The sequence below is a fragment of the Mustela erminea genome, chromosome 9 (genome assembly GCF_009829155.1).
Source record: "Mustela erminea isolate mMusErm1 chromosome 9, mMusErm1.Pri, whole genome shotgun sequence".
NCBI lineage: Eukaryota > Metazoa > Chordata > Mammalia > Carnivora > Mustelidae > Mustela > Mustela erminea.
Window position 1 is genome coordinate 13,084,187 of NC_045622.1, and position 12,356 is coordinate 13,096,542.

Consider the following 12,356-nt stretch of genomic DNA (forward strand, 5'->3'; position numbering starts at 1 on the left):
GGAGGAAAAAAGAAACCAAGGAGAACCATCATAACCAGGTGGAAAAAAGGATTAGACTTTTTTGGGGGTCCATATTATGGTCCAGGACCAATAGAAGTGTCAGCAAATGTCAACTCCTGTGGAAGATCTTCATCAGAACTTTCTAGAATAAACTGCCTCAGCAGCCTGGGTGCTTTCTGTCACTGGGAGTGTCCTAGCAGAGGCAGGATGATGGTATCAGGAATACTATGGAAAAGCTTCCTGTGTGAAGGAAAGCTTTCGCTAGATTAGCATACTATAGTCGGTATGAAAAGGAGGAGACTAGCTAACCTCTCTACAGGGCTTTCCATGTGCCAGACACCCATTGCTACTCACATACAAGTTCATTTCATTCTCACAGCAGCCCTATAAGGCAGTAGCTCTTTCTGTCTCCATGTCACCAATGAGACAAATGAGGCACAGATTAAGTAATTTGTCCCCAAGGTCAAGAGCTAGTAAGTGGCAGTTGAACCCAGGAGTTATTCCGTTCCCTGCAGGAGATGCTGACTAAGCCCTCCTGGGTGTGCAAGGCAGTGAGGACCGAGCAAACCTGGAGACCTTAAAGGACAGGACGGGAGATGCGGGTAGCTCCAAGGAGGGGGAAGATGGAAGATATGCTAGGTTTCAAGGTGGTTTATTCTCTGGATAAGCTCATTTTCCGCCATCTATGCTAATGGGATGGATGTCAGGGCAGCTTTTGTCTTGGACGAGTGCCAGAATGACAGCAGAAGGTTTTCAGACTCTAACTGACTGCTGGTAACCCTGATCTCCTTCAGGATGGAGATGAACGGGCTCGTGCGTTGCACACAGTGACGCAGGAGAAACCGGGTATCCGAGGGTGCTGAGCTATTCCGTGTTCAGCCAATCGATGAGAAGAGCAGAGTAATAACAACACCCCACCTTTCCATCATCCTCGTGGAGCAGCAAGTGCTTCTGGCATCTTCATGTGTGCATGCGCACACGCATTATGTCTCAACGCAACACACTTATGAATGTCCTTCTCTTCCTAAATACTCTGCCAAGCACCATCATTCCTCCTGCCCATTTTTCAGAGGCGAAACCTAAGAACCTGAGGGTTTCAGTGATGAGGTTATGGCGTCTGTGATAGAGGCGAGCCTAGAACCGAGGGGTTTTTTGACTCTTGTTCCTGCCTCATTCACACGAAGCCGTATTTCCTTAGCACTAGCTGATTCTGTTCTACTGCAGCAGTTAAAGTGGGCTATCTTGATGACTGGGAATTCTGGAATCCAAGGAACCATGGTACGACTTAGGAGAAATAGGAACTCTCTTTACCAACTGGATTCTGTAAGCGCGAGTTTCCTACCACTATCTTTTTACTTCAAAAGCATACCCCTTTCGGACCGGTGCCCGCTGGCTACACCCTTCTCCCCCAGGAGGTCCTGCAAGTCTTTGGAGGGATTCTTTTTCTCTTAGGAACACAGAGCACTGGCTGGAAAAAGACACCGTCCCCGAGTTAAGTGAATCCGGGCCGACTGGCCCGGGGCCGCTCACCCCTCAGGGGCTCTTACCTCGGCTGGACACCTTATTCCTACTGAACACGGCGGCCGGCTGATGTCGGTAGGGAGGCATCCCCAACTCCTGCACGTGGCTCACAGTTCCCAGTAAAGACTCGGGGTCCCCGGGTCCACCAGTGCTCAAGAGCAGGGGGCTGTCGTGGCAACCTTTGGTCACTGTGTGTGAGCTCTTCCTGTCCGGGAAGCCGTCCTTGGCCACCTCACAGGAGCACTCGTCTTCCATGCTCTCCGAGCGCAGGAGGGCCGGCGGCTGGGCATACCCGTGTGCCGGGCTGGGGGGTGCCGCCTGCGACAGGCATTCCTGGGCCCTGATCTGCAGGAGATGCTGGGGGCTGGTGTGGTGGTGGTGATACGAGTCAGCATTTGGATACGGTAGAGCCGGGCGCTCTGCCATGGCCTGTGCCCCGAGACCAGGAGCCAGGCTCCCCGCGTCCCCCTGGTTCATGTGTCGGAACAGGTCGTGGTAGTCCTGCTGCTGCTGCTGCTGCCGCTGCCTCTTCACGAGCTGTGCGAACTCCGCCGGGGGCAGCCGGATGTCCGAGTGGCCACTGAGCGAGTGCCGGGGGGAGAGCAGTCCCTGGAGGATGTGTGGCACCTGCTGGTGTCTCGTATAGTCTGGCGGCGTGGGGGACAGCAGGGCCTGCTGCAAGGCCGACGCCGTGTAGTGCGCTGGCTGCTGATGGGCGCTGGGAGGGAAGGTGGGGAATTGGTCAAGTGGAGGGACTTTCAGGGCTTGGGTTGGAGGGAACCCCACTCCTGTTGAAGGGCTGTAGCTGCTGGGGGAACCCCGGGACGGGTCCGAAAACAGATGGGGGTGTAAGTGCGCCTGGTCGTAGTTAGCAGGGGAGAACCGATTCACGTTCGAGCTGCAGACACAAAAGGGAGTGAGTACCAGGCATCCGCGTGACAAGTACGCTTGACTCCCCTGGGGAATAGCTACTCCTCTTCCTCGGTAGGGAGCCCCCCGCCCCTGAGGACAGGAACATGGGGTGTGACGGGGAAGATGGGGTGCACATGGCACCATGAAGGGGACAGCTCCGGGGACAGCTCCAGCTTTAAGAGAGTGACTTGGCCTAGTCTACAGCAGCTCTGAGCTACTAAGAAGCACCAAGCTCTTAGAGTGACAGAGAGGGAAAGAATCCTAAAAAAATGGACAAGGGGAACTGGCATTTTTAGAAATTCATCCAGTAATAGGCCATGTTGTTCTTTGCAGACAAATAGGAAGGTAGCTCTGTCATTTTCCTTCTCTGTCCCATTATTGGCGCTTTGATACTGGGTCAATAAACAGGTTTTAAGTTCATCCCAAACCCACTGCCCTGATGTCAGAAAGGGTGAGATGAGCACAGCCCGGCCAGACTCACCCTCCTTCCCTTCTCCTCTCTTGCCCTGCTAAGGGGCTTCCCCCGGCCCGGATCACCTGGACCGATGGCCTTACCTGTGGGCCTCTGCGCTGTCGGCGCTCAGCTGCTTGGACAAGGGGCGGTGCGCATAGCTGAAGGTGGCCATCAGGCTGGCCCGGTGCTGCATGTGAGTCTGAGTGGCGCTGGGGCTGATGGGGATGCCTCGCCCGGCTGAGCCTGCCGCTGTCCCCGGCATGCTGCTGAGCATGTCGACGGGCTCCTGTACTTGGATGGTCACCTGCTGTGACTGGGGAGGCTGCTGGAGGCCCAGGCAGGTTAGGGCCATGCTTGGAGGAGGAGAGCAGTTCTCGGGTTGCTGCTGGTAGACTGCACCGCGGGACGGTAAGCCCGGAAACTGGGGGGACGAAGCAGCGCCTGGAGAGAGAGGAACCTCCGCGTGACCGAATGCCCAGGTCACCTGCCGGCCAGAAGCAGGGGCCAGCAAGGACACTCACACTGACACCATCTAGATCAGCGCTTTGCAAACTGCAGCGTGTGGGAGACTCATCTGGAGAGCTTGCTGAAGCACAGATTTCTGGGTCCTACCCACTGAATTCTGGGAGGGGTCCAGGTGGGACCCGAAGAATTTGTGTTTTCAGTAAGTGGCTCTGAGAGGCAGTCCTGAATTATTCTTTGAGTGGCTCTGATCTAGGGCAGAGCTTATCAGACTCAAATGCACATGAATGGCCCAGGAGCTTGCTGAAATGCAGACCGTGATTCAGCATGTCTGGGGCGGGACCCAAGACTTTACTTTTCCAGCTGATAGCACTGGCCCGCAGAACTGCACATCGAGTAGGAAGGGCCTAGACTAATCCAGACCCTTCAGGGGATCTAGAGCGTGTGGCGTTACTTAAGAGGTTACCAATTTGGGGAGTACTCAATCCTCAGATCACTGGTCTCTGAAGACCCACCCACACAATGCGGCTACACTCACATCAACCTCCTCCTCAAGCCTCACACGAGAGGAGCTCACGTGTACAACGGGCAGGGAACCAGACAGTGAGGGACGTTCTGGTAGCAGCTTTTTTATCTGGTGGGGTCGGAAGGGGATTTCTTGAAAATACTTGTGATAGTTAACCTTTATTGAGAACTATCTCGTGCCAGAGACTGTTCTAAGTGCTTTTCATACGTGCATCCATTAAATACTAGTATTATCCCTATTTTATATTGGAAGAGGCTAAGGCACGTGGACGGTAAGTCACTTACCTGAGGCTGCACAGTGAAGGTGTCACTGGTACCAGGCTTCAAACCAGGCCTGCCTGGCTCGAGTGCCTGTGCCCTTAGCTACCAGTGCGCGCCTGTGGCGCTCATGACTAGACTCGTTTTCTGCAGGTGGCTTAGCAGGGCTCCACGCCAACCCCCGCACTCACCGTGAGACGGGATCATGGCACTGTTCATGGGGGGAGGACTATTACTGGGTGGTCTGAAGAGATGGTTGTTGGGGTGGTTGGGGGGTGGACTTGAAGGCTGAATCCTTAACCTTAAAAAACAACAAAACCAGATAAATATGTAAATTTCCTGAGGTGACAGTATAACCTTGACCTTACTCTCAGTCATAAGCTACACAAATGCAGAAACGGTTTAAGTTTTAATAAGCCTCCAGGCTAGAGAAGCATACATACAGCCCCCCACCACCCCCAGTGGACATAAGACCTATCCATGGCTCAGTTTGCCAGGCCTCCCAGACAAAGAGAGGCAGAGGCCATGTGGGCCTGGTACTTGGCCTGTATGACTGTCAGATTACTCTGTCTGTGGGGCCAAGGAAAGGAAGTGGCATGGGACTGTATACAGTCAGGATTTCAGGGAGACAGCTACCATTGAACCCGATCTCTCTGCTTTTCACAGACATTCTTCCAGGATGAATGCTAAAGCCAGTCACTCTCTCCCATCAGAGGCAGGCCAAGGATGGCAACTATGGAGACAACGGCTGAGGTGTGAGACAAGTGATTCATTACCTCTGGAGCTGGTGGGTAAGGAGGGCTGGCTGATTTTCACACGCAGCCTGAAGAGGTGGAGAAGGCTGAGGAGGACAGATAGAATCCTAAACATATGGGGAAAAGGAGAAAAAGAATTGTCAGCTTGAAGATCCGTCAGAGCTGTTCTCAGGAAGGGAAGAAACGGCAAGAACTATCTGCGACTGAGGTTTATGCTTCTGTGGTTCGGCCAAAAGTCTGATGACCTTTCCTCAAGCACGTCAACCACAAACATAACTCCACTCTGCTCTGCGTGATCTCCTCCAAAATTCACAGGCAAATGAGCCTGCGTGCAAACTCCAAACAAGCTGGAGCTCGAAGAGTGAAGGCCTACTTGGATGTGCTGCTGGAGAATTTGCTGGTGCTGCTCCTGCTGGTAGAGCACATGCTGCTGCTGGGTCTTCTCCAGGGCTCTCTCATCCATCTGCCCCCCGTACATCTTCTGCAGCTGCTCACACTCCTGCAGGGAAAGCAGGTGATACAGGCGGGGTGCAGCCAGGCCCTCCCCGTGCGGCCTCGGCAGCAGATGCAGATCTGCCCCCAAGGTCTCAGGGGGCAGAAAGAGCCCCAAGAGAAGAGCAGTGTCCTTAATGAGCAACCGACCCAGGTATGTAGGTATTTTGTGTCCCCAGTACGTTCACATTCCGGGAGAACGAATGGAAGACATCAAAGGGTGGCCCGTGGTCCAGGGGGAAGTGTCCGCTGTGAAATCTGCCTACAGAACACCTGTCGCTGGAAGCCTGGTCCTCGGGAAGGCAGAAAGGAAACCGGCCCTTTACGGAAGCCCGGAGGTACCCGTCCTTCCTCTGGGAGCACCGTTCCATGCCCGGGGACAGTACTCCAGGTGTTCACAACGTCAAGCAGGCTCCAGCAGGGCCCAGCACCGCAGATGATGCGAGGAATGCCAAGGTTGCTTAGGAGTGCCCTCCCGGGGGCTACCCACCGAAACCCGTGCTCAGAAATCCCTCCCTAAAAGTCACAGAGACAGGAGGGAAATCTGGGCCCTTCATGGGGGGCTGGATGTTTGAGCCTGGGTTAAGCCGTACATACCAAGAAGTAAGGAAGGAGCGTTAGGAAGCTACATGGATTGGAACCTCGACACGGACAAGGCAGATATTTGCCACCCCCGTCCTCCACACGCTACTTCTCTGTGCTTCCCACGCTCCTGCAGAGCTGCCTGCCGCCTCTCCCATTACCTGCTGCAGCTGCTTGATGCTGCTGCTGTCGGCCAGCTTTTCCAGGTGAGCTTTGAAGGCCTGGATGCTCGCAGCCCCGTCTGAGAACCGGCGCACGGGGGAGAAACGCTCCGTGGGGAGGTGCAGGGTGTTGGAGTCCTTGTAGGTAGAGCTGAATATATGGGAAGAGAAGGTTAGGGGCGAGGACTCAGGGGCTTGGACCAAATCACCCAGGGACTGCGGTTCCAGAAGAACGCAAACGTGGCGGGCTGCACGCGCAGCCTGGCACATTCGGCCATTTCCCGACCGTCTCCGGAGGCCGGCCGTTGCCCTAGCCTGCTGCCCTTCCGAGAACTCCAGCTGCATGGCTTCTATTTCCACTTACCTTAGCGGGCTTACTTTCCATGCCCGGGGAGGTGCTGGGATCAAATACATCCAGTTCTTACACACAGACTAGGTCAGAAACAGAGCTTCTCAGTGGCCCTCAGGCCAAGCTGCATAGGAGATCTGGCTTTCATACTCATGTCTGTCTAGTGCCTTTCGAAACCTCAGATTCACTGTTTGACCGGTTTCACTGAGCAGCGCTCTCCGAATGACCAGAAGGAAACTATGGTCAGCTTTGTGGCAAACGCCTGGCTTGGAAGTCAGATGTTCTGGGCTAGAAAGTGGAGGGTGGAGGTAAACGGGAAGATTTGGGGACTTCGGATCCCCAGACGGAGACGGCACCCTCTTAAGGAATGCAGTCCTCAAGATCCAGCGTGCTCACGGGGCCAACGCAAATACAGTCGGCCACCGTGAAAATTAACTTCCCAGAGCAGCACATCTCCCCCCCCGGCCTCCTAGCGAAAGAGGAATCGTGGGGCCAAAATCCCACCGCTCAGTCCGAATAGAGCCAGTATCTTACGGGAAGAATGAGCTATGGATAAGGAATGCCTAAGACAGCACGGGAGTTAGAAGCTAACACCTCTCCTCGTTACCTAATCAGAAAGAGATGTTTATGGGTTGAGGTAAGCAGATAAAAGACTGCCAAGGCAGCATTCCAGCAGCTGATGGAAAGGATCAGGGTTTCATGTCCAGGGCAGAGATGATCTCACACTGAACTATGGGTGAAATGATGCACCCCCTTGCCAGCTACTCCCTCGGACCTGAAGCAGAGCGAGTAAGGAAGCGGGTGGACAAGCGAGTTCAAATACAGTGCAGATGGGGGGGGCGGGGGGCGCTGATGACTGTGCGGAGCGGTCTGGGGGTGTGGCCGTGGGGGCAAGCCCTTTACCCTCTCTTTGCTAACGATGACTTCGGGTTCAGGCTCTACAGGAAGTCTGACACAGTGGTGCGCTGATGAAATGAGCACAAACACACGCGTGTGACACAGAAGACGCATGGTTTTGGCAGACACTCTCCAGAAACAGGGATCATCGCCTTCAGGAGTGCTTCCTCGGTACTTCTATGTCTGCTTCTACTCCAGGGGTCTGCAGCCAAAGCCAGGAAATATTATTTTCTCCTAACATTTGACTCCTATGCTTTCGCTATTTTCTGACAATGAACCCATTTCTGATGGATTCAGAAACTGTTTTCTGCAGGGGTTCACGCTGCACAAAACCCGCCCTCCCCACTCAGAGCCGCTCGTCCCGGCCTGGGTACTTCGTGACTTCTCCAGAAGCTCGGGCTGTGCAGTCACCGGCCCTGGCCAGTCGGACACAGGAACTTGGGAGGAAGAGTTCCGACGGCGCCGCTCATTTCGGAAGCACTCACAGGATCCACTGTGTTTTATTTTTCTTTGCAATCACGTTCAAACTCCGGAGAGCCCCATATCAGGCTGATGTTCCTACTACACTTCTCCAACAGGAACTGGGTTCCCCACCTAGATAAAATCCATCCTGTGTTCATTTCCTTATAAAAAATTACGCTTTACATTTTTTTTAGCTTTTAAAATCACACACTTCCAGGATCTGAGTGATCAGAGCCCTCTTCTGTCTCCATGCTGGACTTCATGAATTCTACCCCAGAAGAGGAGATGTCTATATGCTGTTCTTGGACCATTTCCTCCGGAAAATAAGAGGAACTCAATCATCTGTCTAGGCCACCCACTTCCAGGGTTTTCTGGCCCTGCAAAGGCGCGCTTGTCCTCTGCAGATTACCTTCAGTCTCTGGTGTTGCCGTGTCTTTACAGGAATCCCATCAAGACAGGCTGAGCGTGCCTAAGTGCCCCGCCTGGCACAATCTGCCACTTGTCAAGCACTCATTCCAGTTCAAACTGGCTTGGCCACAGGACACCCTTGAAACACTCCACCACGAGTGTTCACACGAACACAGACGGCAGACACATTTCCAGCAGGCAAGGCCTTGGCGGTGACGGTAGGCAGGGTGGCAACCACACACACAGGGAGCTGTGGCCGACGTGGCCGTCCTCACTAGACACACGAAGACAGGGGAGAGGACCCGTGATAGAGGCGGACTGTGGAAAGGGGCCGATCTCCAGGTGTCCCCGACAGGAGGCTCTCCTGAGGAACACGTACAATGAAACGAGGATACCCGAGGGGCTTGGGCTGAATGACAGACCCTGACAAAGGTGTGGCAGCTGGCAGGCTGTGGGGGCAGGGAAGACAGAGACAGGGAGCAAAAAGAAATAAAGGTTCTGCTGGGTAACGGTGGCGGGCTCAGAGTTGTTGAGAAATCATGGAAAACTGACGCCGGGGTGTTGGTAGCAATGACGGGCAGGGTGTGTGGCGGGAGGCACCTCTCCAACCATCACTCCGAGTCCCTTCTCTTGCAGTGCCCTCACCCTTTAGGTCCTGAGAGATTTTCCTGAGGAAACGACTGCCTCTCTGCACCAGCATTTTAGTTGGAGAGCTGTCATTCCCGCTCCTCGGACCAGACCATTCTGACTGTTATTCAAGGTTGTCTCTAATAGCTTATCTCCCTTCTCTCGGAGTGCCAACAGAGCACTCGTTCAGTCTCCGTCTGCGCAGAGTCCACGGCCTCTGCTGATTATAAGGACGCCTGATGGGTAACTCGCCACAATAAAAACGTTGTGTCGAGCTCGCTAGTGTGAGCTGGTTGTGAGACTTCATGACAGCACCTTTATAAACTTCATCTCCTCGGAACCTGACTGCTTTTCTCAAGTAAGACTGCTTTCATTGTCCTCCCAGCATGACTGACAGGAAATAAGCTCAGCGGCTGGTGGTGCCCTGGAACGTGTGGCCCATGAGCTTGGGGATGGCTTTAGAGGGGATACAGCTAAGGATCTGAGTCATTCACAGAAGGTGATCACCTTCTTAATCCCGCCAAGTGTCACGCCCCTGAGCTTCCAGGCTTACTTGGATTCAGTTGTAGGAAGCTGTCTCAGCCAGGAAGGTGAAGCTTGTTATTTCTTCAAGAGGATGAATTACAAATCTAAGAGAGACCTAGTAAAAGACTCCAGCAGTCATAGTGTCGTTGCAAGAATGACTTCTAGAGCACCACACTCAAGAGAACGCTGTACCTCTGCTCTACCATTCACAAAGGGATGTACCTTCCTGCATGTCCAAGTTCACCGTTCAGTGGTAACATGGTAAGATACGCTCATTCTTTTGAAGGTGATGGGTTACGAACGGTCAAGCCTACCGATAAGGCTACAAATCCTCCCATGTCCAGCTGTCCTCTGAGAACTTCACCTCCTCGCAGGTTTCAAGTTCAAGTTCATCTACCAGTCAATTCCCGGAATCACGAGAACCAACTGCAGACCAGAAACACGTTTACGAGGTAACGGGGAAGAAGAATCTCACACGGCCCTGTGCCCTGCTTGGTGCAAGGAGCTGAGAAGATGTGAGCTCAGGATGCTACTGAAAGCCTCGATGCTCGTCGCCATCACTTGTAAGATTAGCAAGAAGGGTGTCTGCCCGATGAGCCTCAAGGAGCTCACATAGCTCATGTGGCTACTCACCGATGCTGATCAGGTACCAGGTGAGGGGGCCAGACCCGGGAACGGAAAGGCTGCTGTCCTAGCTGCCGTTGTAGGTCCGGTGGGATCTCAGCTGTAGGGTTGGTCATGGCCAGTGTATGTCTTTTGGACCTATTTGCCAAGTACCTGCAACAAGCAGGAGCACATTTCATAGTAAAAAAGACAGACAGGAATATTCCTCTGCAAGAAGCATTAGAAGTTAATCCAAAGCACTCAGAATGAAACAGTGCCAGAGCTCAAAAAGGGCTCCATGGCAAACAGACCCCTGGCTGGATGAAAGAAACATGGCCAGCTGGCCAACGAAAGCGGGCTTCCCACTCAAGTGGCTGAACTTCGAACCTAAGAGTAAGCCACTAAGAGAAGAGAGAAAACAGATGTAGCTCACAAAGAAGATCTATTTTCCTTCCTTCATTCCATTCGCTAGAAGGATTCGTTTCCCACTTGTTAATTTTATCCTTCTTGTCCCTCCAAATGTCTAAAGTACAAGGCAGAGGAGATGAGCCTTAAGGATTATTCCTAGAGATGAGCCAAGAGAGACAGATATTCAGAAGGTCTCCACATGCGTCTCTAGACCTCACCGGCCCCCCGGATCCTCACTTCCAAGTCACGGCAAACAGATCCTTCCACTTGAGGATGAGGGATTTCCAAAACTACCCCACGGCTCATGCCCCAAGATTGTAAGTCAGTCATCAGAGAAGAAAAACTGATGTTGTCCCAAGGGAACCATATTCTCTAGAAGATGAAGAAATGAAACCACATGAAATGTTCAGAATTGTTTTTTTCTAGGGGGCAAGAAACAGAAGTTTCAAGGCGAAGGAGTGGACAAGCTGATGACTTTGATTCTAAAGCTCTATCGGATCTATTACTAGTTAATGCCAAAAATAAGCTATGGGTCCCCCTGCCTCTAGCTGATGTTTTCTTCGGTCACTGCTGCTCTTCTTGGGCACATGTAAAAGAAGCATTATCCCTATCCATGATGTCAGGACTGAGGGGCACTTAAGCCCTTAATGTTAGTCTAAAGAAGAAAGAAGGTGGAGCCAGAGGAAGTCAAGTCCAAGGCAAAGAAGACAAAGTGAGCCGCCATTGTCTAATTAAGGGAGAAAGGCAAAAAGTTCCCTAATTTTTTTTTCAGGACACCAGCAGGGGCCCATTTGCGACATCAAATACCCTATTATCAGCAAACTATAGAGACAACAGCATAGAGGGGAAAAAAAAAAGGTCGTGATGATTCTTCTTCTATTGGCTAAGCTGCAGGAGGAGCTGACCCGCCTGCCAGCATCCTGCTCTCCCCTCTTCTTTTTGAACCGCAGCCCTCGTACAGAGCCACGGGGGTAAAGAAGAGAGTACAGGCCAGCAACCGTCAGGTTCCGAAAAAGTGGTCTTGCTTTGTTCTTTACTACTTTGTCTAAGTATTTAAGCTAAAAGTGGTTAACAGACTATAGGGCAATTAGTGGTACGTAAACTTGCCAAAGAGTGAGCCATGAGTGGTTTAATACCCATTTGATAAAGACACCCAAAGTTCCCCCAGGAGCCCATGAAAACCATTTTATTTCAACTTCCCTCAAGGGAAAAACATATAATTTTGAAGAACACCTGTATTTCTGGGAAAATACATGCTGGATTCTGGTCAAACCCCCCTCCCCGGAAAATAAGAAAGACGACTCCCACAGGGGGGCATGCACGGAGCTGTGGGCCACGGCTAACGGGGCTGAGGGAGAACGAACAGTACAGCGTGCCTGACGGTCACTGCCGTTTTCTGTGAATTAGGCATCTCTCACCAAGGTTCTGCAAACAATGGGTATTTGCGTTTGTCCCTGGCCCGAATCCCATATTCCTCTTTTCATTATCTCTTTGTTGGCACGGGGGACGGAAGAAGCATGCAGCAAACAGTACAAGAGGCATTCATTCTCCTGGGAAGGAAGAGTCCATGCCAGAGGTCCATGGCCAGACTAGCTAGGATCACTGTCATCCCAAATCTCCAATTCCTTTTCAGTAAACAGTTCTTGGCAGGTAGGAGCAGGCTTTGTGCCTTGTGAATACTATCAGAGTTGCAATATGAAGGCAGGGGGCAAATAAGGAGGGAGGAGAGAAAAAGTTCTCATGGTTATTGCTGTCACTTAGGGGACTTCCAATGGCGCTTACAGAAATGACATTTTCTGGGTAGTCTTCTGTTACTTCCATGTGGGGAGGAACATGCCATCTGGCTTGAGCAAAGAGACCACACAAATGTTGAAGCTGCACTGTACCACCTCCTTGGGCAGAGGTGACCTTTCGCTGGTTGCAGGGGGAGCCTGCCCAAGGGCGTTCTGCAAGCA

General features: G+C 52.5%; 1 protein-coding gene across 11 annotated transcripts in view; it reads right to left on the minus strand.

The window, feature by feature from the left end:
* The window catches only part of SIK3 (SIK family kinase 3), a 259,966-nt gene that overhangs the window by 24,148 nt on the left and 223,462 nt on the right, over window positions 1-12,356 (minus strand). For 8 of the 11 annotated variants that reach the window (XM_032358640.1, XM_032358641.1, XM_032358638.1 and 5 more), the window contains exons 15-21: window positions 10,024-10,167; window positions 6,123-6,273; window positions 5,261-5,386; window positions 4,909-4,994; window positions 4,324-4,433; window positions 2,989-3,328; window positions 1,548-2,419 (exon numbers count right to left, since the gene is read on the minus strand). In XM_032358640.1, coding sequence (XP_032214531.1) covers window positions 1,548-2,419; window positions 2,989-3,328; window positions 4,324-4,433; window positions 4,909-4,994; window positions 5,261-5,386; window positions 6,123-6,273; window positions 10,024-10,167 — 1,829 coding nt within the window. The remainder of the gene's footprint in view (window positions 1-1,547; window positions 2,420-2,988; window positions 3,329-4,323; window positions 4,434-4,908; window positions 4,995-5,260; window positions 5,387-6,122; window positions 6,274-10,023; window positions 10,168-12,356) is intronic. The other 3 variants (XM_032358646.1, XM_032358647.1, XM_032358645.1) reach the window with 3 other exon arrangements.